General features: G+C 41.0%; 1 protein-coding gene across 4 annotated transcripts in view; it reads right to left on the reverse strand.

Moving 5' to 3' along the window:
- The window catches only part of LOC125450882 (nipped-B-like protein), a 510,140-nt gene that overhangs the window by 76,598 nt on the left and 409,998 nt on the right, over positions 1-23,544 (reverse strand). For all 4 annotated transcript variants that reach the window (XM_059644995.1, XM_059644996.1, XM_059644997.1 and 1 more), the window contains 3 exons: positions 21,729-21,883; positions 9,536-9,626; positions 6,701-6,874 (listed from right to left, as the gene is read on the reverse strand). In XM_059644995.1, the coding sequence (XP_059500978.1) occupies positions 6,701-6,874; positions 9,536-9,626; positions 21,729-21,883 (420 nt within the window). The remainder of the gene's footprint in view (positions 1-6,700; positions 6,875-9,535; positions 9,627-21,728; positions 21,884-23,544) is intronic.

Genomic DNA, 23,544 nt, shown 5'->3' on the forward strand with positions numbered 1-23,544 from the left:
GAATAGGACTTCGGTTCGGCCACATTTGGAGTACTGTGTAGAGTTCTGGTCGCCTCATTACCAAAAGGATGTGGATGCTTTGTAGAGGGTGCAGAGGAGGTTCACCAGGACGTTGCCTGGTATGGAGGGTGCTAGCTATGAAGAGAGGTTGAGTAGATGAGGATTATTTTCATTAGAAAGACGGAGATTGAGGGGGGACCTGATTGAGGTCAACAAAATCATGAGCAAGAAACTTTTTCCCAGAGTGGGGGACTCAATCACTAGGGGTCATGAGTTCAAAGTGAGAGGAGGAAAGTTTTGGGGAGATATGCGCGGAAAGTTCTTTACACAGAGGGTGGTGGGTGCCTGGAATGCGTTGCCAGCGGAGGTGGTAGACGCAGACACGTTAGCGTCTTTTAAGATATATTTGGGCAGGGGGCAAATGGACACAGACCGTTAGAAAATAAATGACAGGTTAGACAGAGGATCTTGATCGGGGCAGGCTTGGAGGGCCAAAGGGCCTGTTCCTGTGCTGTAATTTTCTTTGTTCTTTGCATGGGCTATTTTCTAAACGGGAGAAAAAATTCACAAGTCTGAGCAAAGAGACTGGGGAGTTCTAATGCAGGATTCTCTCAAAGTAAACTTGCAGGTTGAGTCAGTAGTCAGGAAGGCAAATGCAATGTTGGCATTTAGTTTGGGAGGACTTGAATATAAAAGCAGAGGTGTACCACTAAGGCTTTATAAGGCCCTGGTCAGGCCACATTTGGAGTACTATGTGCAGTTTTGGGCCCCATATCTCAGGAAGGATATCGTGTCCCTGGAGCGGGTTCAGAGGAGGTTCACGAGAATGGTCCCAAGAGTGGGGAGCTTAACATGAGGAACGTTTGAAGACTCTGGGACTGTACTTATTCGAGTTTAGAAGGATGGCGGGGGGGGAGAGGAGGAGGAGGAGGATCTAATTGGAATTTACAGAATACTGAATGGCCTGGACAGAGTGGATGTTGGCAAGATGCTTCCATTGGTAGGAGATACCAGACCCGAGGCCACAGCCTTAGAGTGAAAGGAAGACTTTTTAGAACAGAGAGAAGGAGAAACTTCTTCAGCAACAGATTGGTCAATCTATGGAATTCAAAGCCACAGAAGGATGTGGAGGCCAGGTCAATGAGTACATTTAAGACAGAGATAGATAGGTTGTTGATTATCAAGGGTTGCAGGAAGAAAGCAGGGAAAATGGGGTTGAGGAACTTACCAGCCATGATGGAATGGTGGAGCGGACTTGATGGGCTGAATGGCCTAATTTTATTCCTATGTTCTTAGCTCTTATGACAAACTGGATACCAGAGTCAGGAGGAGGTTGAAGTGTTCTTTCTGATGCTGCAAGATGACATCACTCCCCTTGAGGTGCCAACAGCTGTTCTGTGATCACAGGGGATTTTATCCAGTTGAGGCAGTGCAGATATTGCCTTGGGTGTCTGTAATAATTTGCTCACATCTTACTGATCAACGCAAGCCAAAATCTTTTGTGCCTTCTTCAGTCATCAATTGTTCTTCATGTCACAAACACATCTTTGGACCTCAGCCTTCAGATAGTGGCAAACTGCCATCATTTATTGATTGTGAGGCTGGCTTTGCTAGGTGAAGAAGGAACCAACTTTCACTTGGAGGTTGTAGATCTGGGTTTTAAAGCCATCAAACCAGTCATGGAACAAGCCCAATAGTTTGCACACAGAAGTCCAAGATGGTGGACTTGACTTGCTCACTTAAGCTTGGATAGTAAAGGAAACAGTGGTGGGTACTTGTACCATTGCAATGTACAACTGGACTCTTCCCACTAATTCTGATTCTTCAAGACAGCTATGTTCAAGTAGCTCCAAGCACACAAACAGACTTCCACCACCGCCCTCTGTCTTGACCACTAAAATAATTTTGGACCCAACTTGTCAAGTTATCCTGGACCCCATGAGCTTTTACCACCTTTATCAGTCTCTCATGTGAGAACTTATCAAAGATCTTGGTGAAATCCATATGAACAGCTTCAACTACCATACCCTCAGCTACTTGCTTGGTTATCTTGAAAAATTACAAAAGAAAGATGACGAGGGCATAAGCTAGGCACATACCTACAAGAAATAAATATGGAATATTTCTTGGAAGACTAAGGATAATGATGAGAAAATAAAGATAAAGGAGAAATTATGCATTTCTGAATAATAATAATAAAAATTGGAAAGTCTGCCTCAAATGCAGTACAGAGGCTAAAACTGGAATAAGGAAGGCATGAAGAAAAGATAGCAGGCTGTGCTAAAACAAATAGTAAAATGTTATTCAAATTATCAAAAGATGAGTTGGGATAGAGTATGGAACAAGCAGAATAAGCTGGTCACAAAAGCAAAAGAAATGGCAGAGAAACTAAATCAATATTTTGTTTTTGTCTTTACTAATTTAGAATATAGTGACAAAGGCCTCGTAGCAGTCCAGGTAGAGAAGCAGCAAATCGCCAGGCCCAATGAGATGCATCCTAGACTTGAGCGAGTTAAGGGAGCAAATTGCAGAGCCAATCACAGAAATTTTCCAGGCCTCTCCTAACACAGGATTAGTCTTGGGAAACTGAAGGATTGTAAATGCGACACTTTAAGAAAGGGGCAAAGGACAACCCAGTAAACTAAAGAATTGTCAGCTTGACATTAATATGCGTCAGGGTAAAGGAGGACAAACTGTTTCCACCAACTGGCATGTCAGTAACTAAGGGATCACAATTTCAAGACTGTCAACAAGAAAGCTAGGGGTGAGATGAGGAGAAACATTGTTAGTCAGAGTAGTTTGGATTTAGAATGTGCTGCTTGAGAGTGGTGAAGGTGGATTCCACAGGAGGCTTCAAAAAAAGAGCTGGATATATACTTGAAAATGAAGAATTTAGAGGGCTACAGAATGGAACTAGCTGGATAGTTCTTTCGGTAGCCGGTGCAGACACCTTGGGTTGAATGGCATCTTTCTGCACTACAATTCTATGAATGTAGATTGATTTGGTAATGACCTCTCTCTGAGAAAGACATGCTTGACTGTCCCTTATCAAACCATGCCACTCCAAGAGGTAATTAATTCTCTCCTTCAGAATTTTCTCCAACAGTTTCCCCACCACTGATGAGATACTCACTGGTTTACAACTGCCTGATTTATCACTGCCACCCTTCTTGAAAACTGGAACTACATTAACTGTCCTCTAGTCCTGTGGCAGCACTCCTATGACCAAAGGAGAATTAAAAATTTTGTTCCAAGCTGCTGTAATTTCATCCCTCTTCTCCCACAGTAGCTTGGGATACAAATCGTCTGGATCTGGGATGTGTCCACTTTTAAGCTCACCAAAACCTCAATTGCGTACAGTTCTGGTCACCGCATTATAAGGAGGATGTGGAAGCTTTGGAAAGGGTGCAGAGGAGATTTACTAGGATGTTGCCTGGTATGGAGGGAAGGTCTTACGAGGAAAGGCTGAGGGACTTGAGGCTGTTTTCATTAGAGAGAAGGTTGAGAGGTGACTTAATTGAAACATATAAAATAATCAGAGGGTTAGATAGGGTGGATAGGGAGAGCCTTTTTCCTAGGATGGTGACGGCGAGCATGAGGGGGCATAGTTTTAAATTGAGGGGTGAAAGATATAGGACAGATGTCAGAGGTAGCTTCTTTACTGAGAGTAAGAAGGGAGTGGAACGCTTTGCCTGCAACGGTAGTAGATTCGCCAACTTTAGGTACATTTAAGTCGTCATTGGATAAGCACATGGACGTACATGGAATAGTGTAGGTTAGATGGGCTTCAGATCAGTATGACAGGTCGGCACAACATCGAGGGCCTAAGGGCCTGTACTGTGCTGTAACGTTCTATGTTCTAATCCTCAGATCAATCTGCTCCAGAACCTTACAATCTGTCTTCCTGAATTTTGTGCCTTCTCCTGACACAGAAGTGACATCCTTGTTTAACAAGTCTGCCAATGTCCTCCAGATCCATGCACAGATTGTCCCCTAATGGGGTCTACTCTTTTACTGCCTATCCTCTTTCACTTAATATGCTTATAAAATATCTTGGAACTTTCCCTAAACTTGCCTGTCAGTGCTTTTTTTCATGTCCTGCCTTTATTCTTCTAACTGATTTCTCAAGTTTCTCCTGCATTTCACGAGGAACTCCATTAATTTGCTCCCTTTGCACCTGCTCAAAGTTTTGTTTGTCCTTTTTCTTTAATCCAGACCTGAATATTTCTAGATATCCAGGGCTCTCTGGGTTTGTTACTCCTAAATGTCGCCGAAAAGGGAACATGTTGAGCCTGTACTTTCACCAGTTCCTTTTTGAATGCCTCTCTTCCTTGGCCGGCCATGTACATGTTGGCATAGAATCATTATAAGATTCCTAGTGTGGAAACAGGCCATTTGACCCAACAAGTCCACACCGCCCCTCCAAACAGCTCCCACCCAGACCCATCTCCCTACCCTTTACTTGTAACCCTGTATTTTCCATGTCTAATCCACTTAATTTACACACCTCTGAGCACCATAGGCAACTCAGCATGGCCAATCCACCTAACCTTGCACATCTTTGGACTGTGGGAGGAAACCACAGCACCTGGAGGAAACCCACACAGGCATGGGGAGAATGTGCACACTCCCCACAGATAGTCGCCCAAGGGTGGAAGTGAACCCAGGTCTCTTGCGCTAGGAGTCAACAGTGCTAACCACTGAACAGTGTACCAGTATACATTAAGAAATCTGCTCTCCTCTAAACCCTTTATACAATGATTATCCTAATCAATGTTTGGGAAATTGATATACTCTTAACAGTGACTGCCTCCTTTACAGCCCCAAGATCTACCCACAAAGCCTCATTTGAAGGCTTCTAAGATATCGCCCCTGAGGGGCGACAGGCAGAAACCCTCATGACATTTACATTGATGCGCACGTGCGATGCTAAAGCATGCAGGACTGTGGGCCAAGAGCTAGAAAACAGGTTTAGGGTCGTTTGATAGTTGTTTTTGACAGGCAAACCCAACAGGTTGAGGGACCTTTTTTGTTGTAGACCTCTGACTGTTTCACAGCCCTGACGCATCCCCTACCGAATGTATTTTGGCAAAAGCTCCTTTTTACACCCTTTTTTTTGCAGTGGGGCTTTTTAAGACGTTAGATCACAAAGATGATACAAAATGATCTAGGTGCCCTTGTTCATAAGTCACTGAAAGCTACCATGAAGGAGAAATAAGCAATCAGAAAAGCAAACAGTAAACTGGCATTTATCACAAGAGGATTGGGGTACAGGAAGAAAGATGTCACACCTCAAATGTATAAAACACCATGATATTAAATCTGGAGGATTGTGTGTAATACTAGTCCCTTTGCCTAAGGAGGTATATACCTTCTACAGAGGGAATGCACTGACAATTCACCAAACTAATCCCTGAGATGGTGGGACTTTGTTAGGAATAAAGACTGAAGAAACTGGACTTATATTCTGGAGTTTAAAAAAAATGTGATCTCATTGAACTTACACAATTACTTGACAGGGTAGATGCATAGAGTTTCACCCTGCTAGTGATGCAGGCTCTAGGAACATGGGGATATAGGGGATATAGTCTCAGAATAAGGGGCAAGCCATTTCAGGTTGAGATGAGAGGAATTTCTTCACTTTGAGGTTGGTGAATCTTTGAATTTTCTACTGGAGATGGCTGTGGAAGCTCAGCAACTGAACATGTTCAAGATAGAGATTGATAGATTTCTAGACTCTTAAGACATCAATGGATATGGGATAACCTGGAGAATTAGCTTTGTGGTAGATGATCAGCTGAGAGTGGCAGAACAAGCTTGAGAAGCTGAGCAGATTATAACCACTCCTATGTTCCAGTGTTCCAGCTTTTGAGATCACTCCTTCAAAACCTGTTGTTCTGCAGGCATTACTTATACGGGATGCTCACATCTGCATCCTCTTAAAAGACTTAAATTAGGAACAATATTCCAGTTATACTATTTTTTAAGGTTGCTTCTCAGCCAATTTTTGTCCATGTCGGCTAAGTGCAACTAAACTGTTCAAAGCAGTCTAACATAATGGCACACTGATATTCACTACAATGGAAAGCAAAAGCTTATTTAAAATGTGATTTCTATCCTCATTGATATTTGACACATTTTATTCCTGCAGTCAGTCACAAGCTCCATTTGACATCCAAATATCACAACTGTCAACATGACCAATTTCTGCATTGCCCCAAAGTTGAAGGACTGTCTGACAAGTTTGTAGATAGTTTTTTTGAGTTAATGAAGGAGAAATAGGCAATCAGAAAAGCAAACAGTAAACTGGCATTTATCACAAGAGGATTGGAGTACAGGAAGAAAGATGTCACACCTCAATGTATAAAACACCATGATATTAAATCTGGAGGACTGTGTGTAATACTAGTCCCTCTCAATATTGGAGGATATACCCTGACTGGCTAAACAGTAAACAAAGACAACATACAAGTTACCCTAAGAATCGCTCACGATCCTGAATAACGTTATTTCCTCACTGGAATCATGTCAAAGTCATGGAACACACAACCCACAACCCACAACAGTTTGGCTGAACTTACATCTGCTAGATTGCACCAATTCAAGGCAGTAGTTCACCAACACCCTAAAGGGCAATAGGTGTGGGTTCAGGTTAGGGTTAGGCAACCCCAGTAATGCACTAAAATACAGTACAACTCACAATCTTTATCAGCTTGTTGCATCCGACAGTCTTCCTCCTGCAGGTATGTCTGAAGATTCTTCAGTACCTGGATTTTCAGGCCAATTGAGGCTTCTTTGTCTCGAAGAATATTGTTGTACAAATTCTTTACTTCTTGTTCAAACATCAGATCTGGATGCTGTATGAATACAAAACCTGTAAAAACAGTCACAGTTTGCATTCAATTCTCTTGGCAGGTCATTCTAAATGGGATCCTGGCATCACTTTCCCCATTTGTAAAACATGAACTGTGAACCACATTAGACTGTATTAAAACCAGTGCGCTTGGAGCACTCCTCATAATAAACCATCATGAAGGAGCTGTTAATGTGCAACATAACCTGCTCACGCTATAGACAATATGACAATGATGATAGATGAAAATAGTACAGCAAGCACAGTCAAACATAAATTAGAATAAACACAAAATGCTGCAACTAAAAAAGCAAGGAGAACGGGATACTGTCACAACTATAATTATATTCCTGTACATATGTACGTATTCCTGGAAGTCGCTTCCTGGAATCACAAACCTTCATTTTTGATTCACTTCAGCCAGATGAAACCTAACAGTTTGATAATTCTCAGCATCAAAGACTGAAGAGACATTGACTGTTTTTAAAAGCATGAGAATCAAAGCTTGAAAATGCAAGAGACTAGAAAGACACCACAGCATAGCTAACTTTGCTCTGTGAAACAATGTTTTATCAAAAGTTAAAAGAACAGCCATTTCTGAAGGAGGGTCTAGGCCAGAAACGTCAGCCTTCCTACTCCTCTGATGCTGCTTCGCCTGCTGTGTTTATCCAGCTCTATACCTTGTTATCTCAGAGCAGCCATTGTGCTTTGGCTGTAAGGCGGCCCATGGACACAATTTCATTGGACTCCAAGAACAACTCCGATGGACACTACAAGAAAGAGAGAGTTCTTAGCTAAAGGGAGCAAAGGGACAACGGCTGTAGGGAATCAACTGTTGTTCTATTGAAACAGTCCAGGTAATTTGCAAGTTCCTGCTCTGTCATTCAATAAAATCATGACTGATAGGATTGTAACCACATTCCTGGCACTCAGTGATATTCTTTCACACCCTTGCTCAACAAGAATCTCTCTGCCTTAAAAATATTTGAAAGACTCTGCCTCCATCCCTGTTTCAAGTAGTAAGTTTCAAGGACACTCAAACGTGCAAGAGCAAAAACTTCTCATTTCTGCCTTAAACAGGCAACCTCCCACTTATTAGTGAGATCTTGTTCCAAACTATGCTACAAGAGGGAACATTCTCTCCATATCCACCCTGTCAAAACTCTCAATTTTGAATGCTCCATTACTCTTCTAAACTGCAGCAGAAAAATGCCTAGCCTATCCAACCTTTCCTCACAAGTCAACCACTCAATTGTGGCATTGGTCTGGTTAACTTTCGACGAACTGATTCCAATGTTTCAGATGTGATCTCACCAATACCCTGTATAAGTGAAGTACAATCTTTCCACTTTCACATTCGATTCCCCTCATAATAATTGATAAGTCCTTCAGCTTTCCTAATTACCTGCTGTATCTGCATAATAATCTTTTGTGATTTAAAATCTAACCCTAACTCTAACGTATTTATAAATAAGTTACACTGAAGCAGAATACAACAGATTAGTTGTTCAAAATTTTACTTTCGAGACAACTAAAACATTGTGTCTGAAGCCCTGGACTTTGTTCCTCCTCCCAACAGCTTTGGATCAGACATGAAATGCTTCTTGAGTGATGGCTCCAGTCAACCCAATTTGCAACTGCCTGTATAAAAGGCAATGTGAACCATGGACACCAGATTAAAATGGCTTTGTTTTCACTTAAAGCTCAAGCTGGTCCATTTGGAGATCAGATACTTTACCATGATCAATCTATTAAAATAATATTGGCATTTCACTCATCAACTTCACTATTTAAAATGGACGTTCAGGATACCAAGTTGCCAAAAATTAGAAAAACCAAATAAAGACTGATCTTATTAGTGTGGGTCACTAACTCCTCTCTAAAACAGACAAGGCTCAAAGGTACCCAACTGAGATCTAATCTTAAATTTGCATTACTGTGTGAAATTATATAAAGCAACAAAGTGAAGTTGTCCACCTGAGACATGACCAACCTTTCCTAAAGTCATGCTCCCGTTAATCCAAGATCAAGCAATTCTCCTGATTGGTCTGATGAACTTTCGTACAATTTTCATTCTCAATTTCAAACTCGAATTATTGATATAACCAAAATTCTGAACAAACACTGGGGCCCACAGTCTGTCTGTTCTGTCCACAGATCTGTGAGTGCTTCTAGAATTTTCTAGTTTCAATTTTTAAATTCTTTGATTGGATGTCAGTTTCCCCAGCAAGGCCTGTATTTGTTGTGTATCCTTAACTGCCCTTGAATTGAGTAACTTGCTAAGGCATTTCAGAGGGTAATTTTTTGTCAACCACCTTGCTGTGCATCTGGAGTCACATATAGCCCCAACAAGTCAGGACTGTAGAATTCCTTCCCAAAAGAACATTAGTGAACCAGACAGCATTTTTCCAACATTTAACAACAGTGTCACCACTGATACCAGGTTTACATTCCAGATGTACTAATTGAATTCAAGTCATATCAGCTGTTATAGATTTGAACTCATGTCCTGTACCTCTTGATTACTAGTTCAGTGACATTACGATGAGCCTATCACGACTTTTTGTTTTTGTATTTCTGTCAATGAAACAGCACATTGCAAAATGAATGTCACATTGCACTGGAGCACCTTTCAATCTCTTCCCAATCTATTTCAGTAGAGCAATGGTTTACAGCACTTACCCAACCCTATGATTGCTTTGGTCTGAACTTCCTCATCTTCATGTTTTGTGAAGTACAGCAAAAGTTCCAGCACCTTCTCTTTGATAACCACCTAAATGTCAAGAAGACATAAAATTGCGCTTAGTAAGTACTAAAAAAAACCAAGAATCAAACTCAATTCATAGAAACGCTGGAATAATAGGCAATATCTTTTGAGTCTGTTGTAAAAATGGTTAAAACCTTATCATGCACTTGCTAGATCTCTGCAAGGACAATTCCACTAACATGAATCCACCACCATTTCCTACTGTCCTGCAAATTGTCCCTTCAGGTGCTTATCTAATTCCCTTCTGAAATCCACAATCACATCTTCCTCTCATCAGACAGTCTTTCAGGATCCTAACTATTTGCAGTGGCGGGTTTTCCTGATGTCATTGGTTCTTTGGGCAATCACCTCAAATCTTCCCCCGGTTTCTCACTTCTTTGCCAATGCAGTTCCTCATTTCACATTCTGTCCCGTTTGCCATCAAATTTCCTTTTAAGATTCTCTTTTCTACTCAAATTCCTCCAAACTACCATATAGCTGTATCGCTAGCACCACGTTTGTAGATGTTTCCTGTACTTTCCCCAAAATATTCAATGTTCCTAACATGTTGTGCACAAAATGTGAGGATGTAATCCAGCTGATGATGTGTTGTGTTTCATAAAAGTAACTTTTCCTTGCTTTTGTACTCTGTCACTACGTATAAATTCCAGAATTCCACATTTTTAAAAAACTATTTCCTCAACTTGGCCTGCTACTTTCACTGATCTGTTCATAACCACTAGCCTGTCATTCTACTCCTGTACTCCCTTTAGAATGCTACCAATTATATCATGTTGTCTCAACTCAGTTGTTAGCTTCTCATTTAGAGAAAATAACTGAAAGAACTGCGGATGCTGTAAATCCGAAACAAAACAGAAATTGCTAGAAAAGCTCAGCAGGTCTGACAGCATCTGTGGAGAGAAATCAGAGTTCTGAGGAAGAGTCATTTGACCTGAAATGTTAACTCATTTCTCTTTATAGATGTTGCCAGATTGTGAGTTTTTTCCAGCAATCTCTATTTTTTGTTTCTCATTTAGGGAGCCATGAAGGACCAAGAGATCTCTTCCCATGTTATGGCCTTATAACAATTTTACAATTCTTCTACCAAATACACTTCTAACCAAAAGCACTTCTCTGTTTTAGCTTCATCTGCTATACATCTGCCCATTATGATTTCTTGAAGGATATCACCATCATTCTCACATTTAATAATACACTTATATTTTGTGTCTTGTGCAAATTTCAACTGACCATAAGAAGCTGTGGTCCTTATACTCACTCCTGGAGAAGTCCAATCAACACACTCGTCCAGCCTGAAAAGCATCTGTTCTATCACTTGTGAGAGTCAGATTCACTCATTGAGGTCTACAGCATAGACTCTCTATGGCCCAATGGTCAAAACAACCACCTAATTATTCTATCCTCTCTGATGAAGGGTCTAGGCCCAAAACATCAGCTTTTGTGCTCCTGAGATGCTGCTTGGCCTGCTGTGTTCATCCAGCTTCACACTCTGTTACCTAACTATTCTAATTCCATTTTCCAGCACCTGGCTCACAGCACATCTAAATACCTCAATGCCAGGAGAGGTTCTGCCCTGTCACCTCTATCAGGCACTGAGTTTCAGAATACCATCGCCCTCAGAGTGAAAAAAAACTCATTCTCTCTAATTTTCCTGCCCTTTACCTAAACACTCTGCACCTGGTCACTGATTCCTCTACCAATCTCTCTTCATAGCTGAAATGCTCTGCTCCAGGCAACATCCTGGTAAATCTCCCCTCCACCCTTCCAACTGTAATTACAATCCTTCTACAATGTGGATTGCACAACTGCAGACAATACTCTAGCTATAGCAAATCAAATCTTTTATACAGTTCCAGCATAACTCCTTGCTTTTAAGATCTATTTCTTGGCTAATAAAGGTAAGTGTCCCATATGCCATAGTAAGTTTTTCATGGCAAAAAAAAGGGCGAGAAACAAGAGACGAGAAGTACTATTGTTATTAAATTTGTTGCTTGTAACTAAAGATGGCAACGGGGTCCTAGCCACCTGCTGGCAAACCAATGGGAAGCTCACACCACAACTTCGAACAAAGATTATTAAACTGTCAATTTTCCAGCTATCTGGCATCTTTCTGTATCTGAGGAAAATAGGAAGACTATGGGCAGTACTAATTTCCAATAACAGCAGAAATGTTGGAAATACTCAACAGATCAAGAAAGGTTTGAGCAAATAAACGTACAGGCCCAGCACGTTTTTCCATCTGGAGATGTCAAGGATCTAAAAAAAGTTACCCATGCCTCTCTTATTTCTGACAAACCTATCCTAGTGCCTTGTTTGACTCAGTGTTGAAGTTTGACTGACTACCCTCCTGTAAAGTACCCTGTGATAATTTTCCATATCAAAGGCACTGTACAAGTGGACGTATTACTAAATACAAACAAGTGTGTTTGGGAGAAGGGAAGTGTAAGCTTACAAAGCTAAAGGATGACAGCCCTGCAAGGTAACTATTTAGGTTATGATAATCACAGTGGGATAGGAGGGACACAGTGCATGAACACAGGAAAAATACCAGCAAATCGGATCAAAAGAAAGATAAAAATCAAGACTCTAATATGCAGGAGCATATACAGGCCATTTTGCCCATTGTGTCTACTCTGCTGTTTAATGAAATTACGACTGATCAATACTCAAGTCCATTTCCTTCTTTTCACCATAAGCCTTGATTCTTTTACTGATTAAAAATCTTTCTCAGCCTTGAATATCCTTATTATCCCGGCCTTGACAGAGCTGTGCAGTAAAAGATTCCACAGATTTGCTATCCTTCACCAAGAGGTTCCCATTTATTTATGTCCAAACTGGGCAATCTCTAACTCAGATTATGCCCTGTGGTCGCACGCTGTCCCACAAGGGGGAACAATCAATCACTTTTCATTTACCCTTCTTCTATTCAGAATCTTGTGTGTTACAATAAGATTCTACAAAATCATGAGGGGTATAGACAAGGTGGATAGCAAGAAGCTTTTTCCCCAGACTGGGGTCTCAATTACTAGGGGTCATGAGTTCAAAGTGAGAGGAGAAAAGTTTATGGGAGATATGCGTGGGAAGTTCTTTACACAGAGGGTGGTGGGTGCCTGGAACGCATTGCCAGTGGAGGTGGTAGACGCAGACACGTTAGTGTCTTTTAAAATGTATCTGTGCAGGTACATGGATGGGCAGAGAGCAAATGGACACAGACCCTTAGAAAATAGGTGACAGGTTTAGGCAGAGGATCTCGATCGACGCAGGTTTGGAGGGCCGAAGGGCCTGTTCCCAGGTTGTAATTTTCTTTCTTTCTTTGTTCCTCTCATTCTTCTAAATTCTGAAGAGTACAGGTCTGAACTACTCAAGCTCTTTAGGGTTTGAGTGAAAATTTCTACCTTGGGTGTCGGTTGTACATGTTGGTGTGTTCAGCATGCTGGGAGATTTGATAGCAGACATTTTGTCCCTCTACTAGGTGACAACCTCAGTGCTGTGGAGCCTCGTCTGAAGTGCTGTTGCCTTGTACCAGTTTGAATTTATATGGTCTGGTTTTTTCTGCTTCCAGTTGATGCCTGTTCCAGCTGTGCATTGTAACAGTCAGTCTATCGGGTCTCATTTAATGGGTTTGTTGATGGAGTACGTGGATGAATGCCAAGACTCATTTTACTCCCTGGTTGTCCTCTGTTTGGCTTGTCCAATGATAGCAGTGTTGCCCCAGTTGAAAGTGTGGTTTTTCTCATCTGTGTGTATCTAAACCAAGGACACCTGGTTGTGTCATTTAGTTGCTAGTTGCTGATTGTGGATGTGGGCTGTTAGCTTGTCCCACATAGTGTTTTGTCTCCACATGGTATCCTCTAAGCCACATTCATCCTGTCCTGGGAATTCTTGGAGGCGTGGCATTCAACCATTGACTCCATCAAAAACATTAGACCCGATATACCAACCATTACAATGCACAGCTGGAGCCAGCACCTACCAAAAGCAGCAAAAACCAGACCATATAAATTTGAACCAGCACAAAACAGCAGTGCTTCACAGGGGACTCCACAGCACTGAGGATTTCACCTAGTAAGGGGACAAAACGTCTGCTCGCAAACCTCCGAGCATGGCGAACACACCAACATCTACTACTCAGCCTCTCTTCATAAGAACGTCCCTCCACATCTGGGATGAACTTAGTGAACACTCTCTGGGCTTCCGCCAATGCCAGTATATCTTTTCATAGATAAGGGACCAAAACTGCTCTCCGTATTCTCGATGTGGACTAATTAGTGCCTTGTACAGTATTTCGCAATATCTCCTGCTTATTACACTCATTCCATTCAGTTCAATGGGCTGAATAGCTTAATTCTGTTCCTAGGTCTTAGAGACTTAAGAACGTGAATGCTTTGGAGTGTGTGCAGAAGCAGTTTACCAGAACGGTTCCAGGAGTGAGAAATTTCGATTATGAGAATAGATTGAAGAAGTGGGGACTGTTCTCCTTAGCAAGAACAAAGCCAAGTGAATGCTTGATAAGAGGTTTTCGTAATCAAATGTGGGCTGAACAGAGTAGACAAGTAGTACAGGTTCCCGCTTGTAAAAGGGGCAGGTAATAGATTTAAAGCAGCAAGGGTGAAGTGACATAATCATTTTTCACTCAATGTGTAGCTAGAATATGAAATGGACTGATGGAAATGTGGTGGAGGTAGGTTCAATTGCACCATTTGAGAGGCTATTGGATGATCATTTGGATAAAAATAATCTGCAAGGATACGGAGTAAAAACAAGATTGGCATTAGGTAATGATGTTTACTTAACCAGCTGCAGAGGCACCATGAACTGAATGGCATCCTCCTGCCTCCTCTCTTCTGTGATGCTGTGACAGGCAGGAAGAAAAGGGTGGTGGGGTAACTTTGCTAGTAAAAGGTGAATAAGTGCAATAGCAAGAAATGATCTTTAATCAAAAAGTGCAGAATCCAAACAAATGCAAATAATAAGAGGAATAGGAAGAGTTGACATGTCTCCTAGCAATAGTTATTACAGGACCAAGTGGGCCATGTCCTATCGCGGAGTGAACCTGGCGGGTTGCGTGCCACAATGGAGCAAAATGTGTATGGGCTGGACCCCATGGTGGAGTGACCCTGTGATGGAGACCTTTACGTGGAGGCAGCGTGGCCTTGTGCTTTGAAGCCTGCAGACACGGACTGGAACTTAAGTATTTATGGGCATTTATTATCATTTGGACTCTTTCACGCTGATCCATGTTTTTTATTCTGTAACAACACTTTTCTTTTAAACTGTAAGATTTGTACTTATGTATTTGCACATAAGGCGGCACCATTAAGGGCAGTCATTGTAGAAACTTTTCACTGTGCTCCTGTGCTGGAGTACATGTGACAAAAAAGGATATATCAATTATAAAATCAGGAGGTAATGAGAGGATGTAAAAAAAAGGCAGTACGTTAATCATGGGTTACTTGTATCCACAAGCAAGAATATATAGAACAAAAACAGAAGTTGCTGGAAAAGCTCAGCAAGTCAGGCAGTTCTAAAGAAGGGTCACCAGGCCCAAGACATAACTGATTTTTTTTTCACAGATGTGTCCAGACCTGCTGAGCTTTACCAGCAACTTCAGTTTTTGTTCCTGATTTACAGCATGCGCAGTCCTTTCAGAGAATTTATAGCGTGCATTCGGTTTCCTAGAATGAATTGAATTCCTGTTGCGAATTCAACTGAAGAGCAAACTATTTTGGATCTGGTAAATAATGTAATGAGGCAGATTTAATAAATGATCTCAGGATAAAAGAGTTTCCTGGAAACAGTGACCATAACACTGTAGCATTTAGCACTGTTTGAGGGAGAAAATTCAGTCAGAATCCATTTTGCTGAACTTAAATCAGGGTAATTACAAAGGAATGATGGAAGAGTCGGACGGAGTGAAGTGGCGAGTGAGTTCAGTAGAAAAAGGCAAACTTTCAGGAAAATTATTCACAACACAGAACAAAGATTTCACAAGTGAGGAAGGAAGATTCTGGCAAGGGGATAAATTAACTATGTCCAGAAAGTCAGACTTTTAGCAGCATGGAAACAGTCACTTTGGCCCACTGTGTCCATGCCAGTCATCAAACATTCAGACATTCTTATCTCAATTTCCAGTGCTTCGCCTACAATCTTGATCATTTATACCGTTTCAAGTGCTCATCTAAATTAAGGAAGTTAAGTGTATCATCAAATTGAAAGAAAGAAAAAGACAATGTGGCAAAGATTAAAGAGTGAGAATAAAAACAATGAGGATACAATAGCAAGGAACATCAAAATGAACATCAAGAGAAGAGAACATATGCCTCTTAGAGAATGAGTGCGGTGAAATAATAAAGGGGAAACAAGAAGTGTCAGAGTAATTGAATAAGTACTTTGCATCAGTCTTTAACAGTAGAAGATACAAATAATATTAACAAAAAGTAAATAATCAAGGAGCAGAAGGGAGCGAGGAGGCAAACAACATAAATTTTCATTTTTATGTAACTCAGGAGAGATGTTGCTTGGTGAGTCAGCATTTATGGCCCACTGTTAAATGACCTTGAGAAGGTGGTGCTGAGTTGCCTTCTTAAACAAATGCAGGCATGCACCCATAATGCCTTTAGGGAGGGAGTTCCAGGATTTTGACCCAGCAACTATCCTGAGAGAATAAGTAACAGGGCTAAAGGATGCTGACTATCCTGGACCTGATGGTTTACATTCCAAATTATTAAAGAAAGTTGTTACAGAGAACTGGCAACAATCTTCCAAGAATCCATGAATCTGGAAAAGTCCAAGATGGTTGAGAAACTGCCAACGAAATAAACTTATGCAAAAAAAAGTCGACGTTAGACATTGCTTGAAGAAAGGCAAAACATATTACAAGTTTATTAGAATTCTTCGAGGTGGTAACAAGCAGGAAAGCTAAATGGGAACGAGGTGTAATATATTCAGATTTCCAAAAGATGCTTGATAAGGTACTGCAAGTAAGATACCTTAACAGCCTATGGTATTGAGGGCAGTGTATCAGCATGTAAAGAAGACAGGCTAATTAATAGGCAGCAGAGAGTTGGGTTTGTGGAGGTATTTTCAGGATGCCACGTGCATTAGTATTGCAGCTACAATTATTTACAGTATATTTATTAATGACTCGGATGAGGAAAGGGAATGCATTATCGCAAGGTTTGTGGACGTAAAACATAAGACATAAAAAACAGGTGAGAAGGATGACACGAGAGAGACAAAGATGGATACAGAGAAGTTAAGTAAATTGAAAAAAACTTGGTAGGTGGAATATAATGTAGGAAAATGCAAGATTATAGTTGGAAAGAAGAATAGAGCAACTAAATATTACCTGAATAGTGAAAGACTGCAGGAAGCTGCAGTACAGAGTGATTTGGAGGTCTTTGCACCTCAATCTTAAAAAGCTCACATACAAATTCAGCAGGTTATGGGGAAAACAATGGAAACGAAAGTCCTTATTGCAAAGATAATGGAGTATAAAAGTACGGAATTCTTGCTAGAACTATACAAAAGTCACTTACTAGACCATACCAGAAATACCATGAATGGAACTGGTCTCATGACCAAAGGAATATCATACTGTCATCAGAGGCAATACAGAGAAGGTTTGCTAGGTCGATCCCAAGTAAGGAGGGATTTTCTTATGAGGGGATAGTAGGTTGGGTTTGTACTCACTAGAGTTTAGAAGAGCGAGAGGAGACATTAAACATACAACATTTTTAGCGGGCTTGACAGGGTAGATGCTGACAGGTTTGGTTCCTTTTGGAAACACCTACAACCACAGGGCATAATCTCAGAACAAGGGGCCACTCATTTAAGACAGAGGCGAGGAGGAATTTCTTCATTCAATGGCTAGTGAATCCATGGAATTCTTTACCACAAAGGACTGTTAAAGCTTGGTCATTAATGATGTTCAATTCAAGGCTGAGGTAGGCTTTTAATCAAAATACATGAGCAGGAAGTACTGTTGAGGCTACGTAACTCCGCAGTCAGTTTGTATTTTGATTATTGAGAGCAACCCCATACCAAAGGATGGATGTGTTGGCATTGGAGGAGGTCCATAGGATGCTTATGGGAATGACCCCGAGGATGAATGGCTGGTCACATGAGGGACAGTTGAGGACTCAGAGTTTGGAAAGCTTGGGAGGAGTCTGATTGAAACTTACAGAATATTAAGCGACCTGGAAAGACTGGACACAAAGAATATGTTTCCACCAGTAGGAGACACTAGGATCCGAGGACACAATCTCAGAGCGAAGGGATGACGCTTTAAAACTGAGATGAGAAATTTCTTCAGAGTGTGTGGAATCTGTGGAGCTTGCTGCATAGAAGGCTGTGGAGACCAAGCAGCTGAGTGTATTTAAGACAGAAATAGATCGATTCTTGATTGGTGAGGGGATCAAGACTGACAGGGAGAATGTGTTTTGGAAACTGTCAGCCATGGTCGAAAGGCAGAGCAAACCCAACTGGCTGCATGGCCAAATTCTGTTCCGATATCTTGCAGGCTTATGGTCTACAATAAGGAGATCGAGGATAATGGGGAAAAGGCAGGAAAGTGGAACTGAGAATGATCAGATTATACATGATCTTGCTGAATAGAGGAACAAGCTCAATTGCCTGAATGGCTCACTTCTGCTCTGATGTCTTATGGTCTTGCTCATCAAATCTACAGGGAGATTACAGAGTAGTTATAATAGAGGATTTTAATTACTAATGTATAGGCTTGGATACTGGTACTGTAAGGGGGCAAGGAGCAAATGCTCCTAGATTGTGTTTTGGTACATTTTCTACAGTATTATGTACTCAGTCCAACAAAAAAGAATAAACTCAGAAGATCTGGCAGCATCCACTGCATGAGAAACCAAGTTAATATTATGAGTTCAACAGAATTCTTCGAAAATGTTAACTTTGTTTCTCTCTCTACAGTATTTTGCTTTTAGTTAAGGAAGAATGCATTGTTGGATGTGGTTCTTGGAAATTAGGCAAGCCAAGTGGAACAGGTGTCAGTGGGAGAACATCCAGAATACAGTGATCATTGAATTGTAAGGTTTAGGATGATGGTGAAGAATGACAATAGACAGAGAAAGATAAATCAATTGGCAGAGAGATTACTCCAATGGAGCAAGAACAGAGCTGAGTCAGTTAGACTGGAATGAAATGTCAGTAGAATAAACTGTAACTTAGCAACAGAGAATGTTCAAAATGAGATGGTTAGAGTACATTCTCTGAAAAGGAAAGAGTAAGGACAAATGGATCCGAGATCTCTGGATGATGAACAAACAAGGAACAAGTGTAGGCTACTCAGACATTCAAGCCTGCTTTACCATTTACTTGGATCACAGATCTGACCTATCTTTAACCTGAACTTTACAGTGCCTGATAATCTTTCATCTCCTTGGTAATCAAGAATTACCTACCTGTGCCTTAAAAATATTTAAATATTCTGCATTTACTGCCTTTTGAGGAAGTAAATTCTGACGACTGAACCCACATAGAATATATCCTAAATAAAAACCAAAAGAACTGCAAATGCTGTAAATGAGGAAGAAAAACTGAAGTTGCTCGAAAAGCTCAGCAGATCTGGCAGCATCTGATGAAAATTAGAGTTAATGTTTCAGGTCCGGTGACCCTTCCTCAGAACTGAAAGAATATTTCCTCATCTGTTTTAAATGGGTGCTCCCTTACCTTTAAACTTTGGCCCCTAGTTCCAGATTTTCCCACAAGGGGAAATATCCTTTCCACATCCATGCAGTCAACTCCCCTCAGAGATTCATGTTTTTCAAGTCAGTCACCTCTGAATGTTCTGAACTCCAGAAGATACAGGCTTACCATGTTTACCCTTTCCTCACAAGACAATTTATTCATTCCAGGTATTAGCCTAATAAGCCTCTCTGAACTGCATCCAATGCATTACTATCCCTTCCTAAGTATGGTGACCAGTACTGTACAAAGTACCCCACTGCAGCCTTACCAAGGCCCGGTATAACTGGAGCAGAATCTCTCTATGCTTGCTTTCAATTCCGCTCACTAGACACCATAATATTTTATTTACTTTGCAAGTTTTCAGGAAAGCTATGACAAGTGGAATTAGGATAAAGAAGAAAATGTTTGCTCACAACAGCATGTTCAGTAGAAAAGACAATTGAGAATTAACAGGAAAACAGAAACTTGAGGGAGGAGGTGAAAAAGCAAATTTGAGGGGCAAACAGGAATTATGACAAACAAAGTGAAATCTCCAAGTCTTCTATGGCCATATAAATAGTAAAAAAGAAAGGGCGTACTGCAGGCTAGGGACCAAAAATGGGATATACACATGGAGGTAGCCCAGGCCATGGTAGTACAGGAGGAATCTTGGGTGTCAATAGAAGGGTTCAAAATTGCTCAGAAACATGTTTTATAGGATGTTGGTACTTCAAGTTGACAAGGCACCATAACCAGTTGAGATGTATCTGAGGAAACAGAAGGAAACAAGAGCGGAAATTGCAGGGCTACTTCTAAATAAATCCTGCAGTCTTCTCTCGCCTCGGGGAGATGCCAGAAGACTGGAAAATTGCGTACATCGTGCTCTTATTCAAGACAAGTTGTACAGAAAAGCCCTGAAATTACAAACCAGTTGTTTAAGTTTGATAATAGAGAAGCTTCTAGAAATAATTATAGCTAAAATTAATAGTACTGTGGAAAAAGGGGAGATAATTAAAAACAGTCAGCATGGATTTTTAAAGGTGAAATCATGTTTCCATAACTTGAAGATTTTTTAAAGCGTTGACAGAACAGGTTGATGACGGCAATGCTACTGATGTCGTGTACATGGACTTTAGAAGGCATTCGGTGCAGCGCCACACAAAAAAAACTACAGCAGTGACCAGAACCTTCAGCCCAAGACTACACCAACGCAATGCCTTTCTAAACTAAATATCTTTTGACTATACTGTCCACATCCCTCTATTCAATGCCTAGTCATAGACCTGTCACACAACAGACTTGAGAGAAGTTATAGGCCATGGAATAAAAAGGGCATTGGAACCACAAATACAAAATTGATTGAGTAGTAGGAAACGGAGTAATGGTCAATGGATATTTTTGGATTTCAATGAGGATGACAAAACACATGAAGAGAGGAGTAAATAAACCATAAAGTAACCTGGGCTTTATTAATAGAGGTATAAAACACAACAGCAAGAAGGCAATACTGAACAAGTATACAAGACACTTGTCAGACCTCAGCTGGGCCACAGCAGACATTTCTGTGCTGCACTGCAGGAAGGATGCAAATGCATTGGTAAGTTATAAAGAATAGTTCGAGGGATGAGTAAGTTATAAGGACAGAGTGGAGAAGATAGGCCAATTCTCGTAGGAGGAGAGGCTAAGAGGAGATCTGATAGAGATTCTCAAAATTATGAAGGATCTGGACAGTTAGCGAGAACCTATTCCCATTTGTAAAAGGATCAAGAATGAAAAGACACGGGTTTAAAGTGATAGATAATGGAAGCAAATATGATTTGAAGAAAAGCATTCTTGCACGGCAGGCAGTTCAAGTCTGGAATGTACTGCCTGAAGTGCGGTGTAAGCAGGTTGAATTGAAACACTGTAGATGGCATTTGACGATTATTTAAAAAGAAGTAATGTGCAATGTGATGGGCTCAATAGCATTCTTTTGTGCTGCAGTACTCCTGCACTGGCCATGCCTTCAACTGCCTGGACCTCAAGTTCTAAAGTCTGAATAAAACTCGTTGCAATACTGGAAGGAGGGAATCAGGAAACAGCCTGGAGTAGTAGTTCAGGCAGCAAACATGGCAAACTTTAACAATTACCTGGATGAGCACTTGAAACATCATAACATTCAAGGCCATGGGCCGAGCCTGGGAAGTTGGATAATGTAGGTAACCATATATTTTTGGCGATACAGACTTGATGAGATAAAGGGCTTCTTCTGAACTGTAAGGTTTAGGAGTAAAAACTTGATGGTGATGAGTGCTGGGAATGGACATACTTAAGGCTCAAATCTATGCATTGATTATTCATGAAAGTCTTTACAATTCTTACTAAAGAAGCATTTACAAAGATGAACAAAGATTAATTCCCAATTACTACCTTAGTGTTGCCTTTAAACTCCTCCTGATCAAAGTCAAAGTTACGGCACAATGCACCAACAGTAAAAAGGGAGCGAAGAAGGGCAGGTTTATTGCCAACAAGAGCAGTGTTGCTGGAATCCTCCTGGTGTTGCGCCTTCAGTTTTGTTAGAGCACCTGTCATGTGAGTAAACACAATTTTATTAAATTTAAGAGCAATGAGTTTTCAAACAGTCTTCATGCGTTGCTATTTAAAATTTGCACACATAGTAAAAGGATATGGGACAAGAGTTTGGAGGACTTCAGTTTGTACCATCCCACAATTGGATGCTTGGATCCAAATATCTTTGGTAGAGATAATTTCCAGGTTAGTGTTTTAAAAGGTTTTCCTTACAGAATCCTTTTAAGGAAAATAATTAATTAATGGAATGTGGATGTCATTGGCATGGTCATCATTTAATGCTCACAAGAAACTGATGTATTTGGCTGGCAAGGGCTGTCATGACACTGCCAGGCCACTCTTGGTGATGGATATCGCAACCGCAAACCCAGGTTAACTTGTCACCTCAACACATCTCCTAATTGGGGTTCAGTATGAAATACAGGAACAGGAGTCAGGCCAGATAGCCTATCGAGCCTGCCCCAACCACTCAATAAGATGATTGCTGATTGAACATATCAAATGCACTTTGTCATTCATCTCCATACTTCTGTGTGGTAATTAGAAATCTAACAATCTCTACCTTAAACATACTCAAACATCATGCTTTTACAGCTCCCTGTGGTTAAAAACTTCAAAGGTTCACAACAAAACAAATTTTCATCTCAGACCTAAGTGGCATCCCCTTATTTTTAAATGATGTTTCTGCCACCAAAGGAAACATCAACCATTTTCATCTCTTTCAGCATGTTCTATGTTTCAATCAGATCACCTCTATCTCTTTGAAACTCCACAGAATACCATAAGACATAGGAGTAGAAGTAAGGCCATTTGGCCCATCGGGTCCACTCCGTGATTTAATCATGGCTGATGGGCATTTCAACTCCACTTCCCTGCACTCTCCCTGTAGCCCTTGATTCCTTGTGAGATCAAGAATTTATCAATCTCTGCCTGGAAGGCATTTAATGTCCCAGCCTCCACTGCGCTCCGTGGTAATGAATTCCACAGGCCCATCACACTCTGGCTGAAGAAATGTCTCCTCACTTCCGTTTTAAATTTACCCCCTCTAATTCTAAGGCTGTGCCCACTGGTCTTAGTCCCCCCCACCTAACGGAAACAACTTCCCAGCCTCCACCCTTTCTAAGCCATACATATACAGGTCCAGTTCTCCCAATCTTTCTTCATGGAATAGTCCTGCAATCAATGGAACAGGTCTGTTGAACGAGTTTCGCACTCCCTCTACAGCAATTACATTCCCCTAATAAGGAGACTAAAACTGCACAGAATACTCTAAGCTCCTATACAACTGAAGCAAGATTTCACTATTCCTGTACTCACACCCTTCAGTTATAAAAGTTAACATTCCACAAGCCTTCCTAATGGCTTGCTGCACCTGCATGTTAGCCTTCAGTGACATATCGACAAGGACACCTACATCCCTTTCTACATCTCCACTTTCCAATCTCACCATCTCAGAAATAGTCTGCACCTCTGTTTCTTCTACCAAAGTGGATGACCTCACATTTTCCCATGTCATATTCCATCTGCCATGTTATTGTCCATCTAAGCCTGTCGACTCCTGAAGCCACTTTACATCTTCATCACAACACACATATCCGCTTAGCTTTATATCATCTGCAAATGTGGAACAATACAATTGATTCCTACCTCCCTTGAT

Source organism: Stegostoma tigrinum, chromosome 3 (genome assembly GCF_030684315.1).
Source record: "Stegostoma tigrinum isolate sSteTig4 chromosome 3, sSteTig4.hap1, whole genome shotgun sequence".
NCBI lineage: Eukaryota > Metazoa > Chordata > Chondrichthyes > Orectolobiformes > Stegostomatidae > Stegostoma > Stegostoma tigrinum.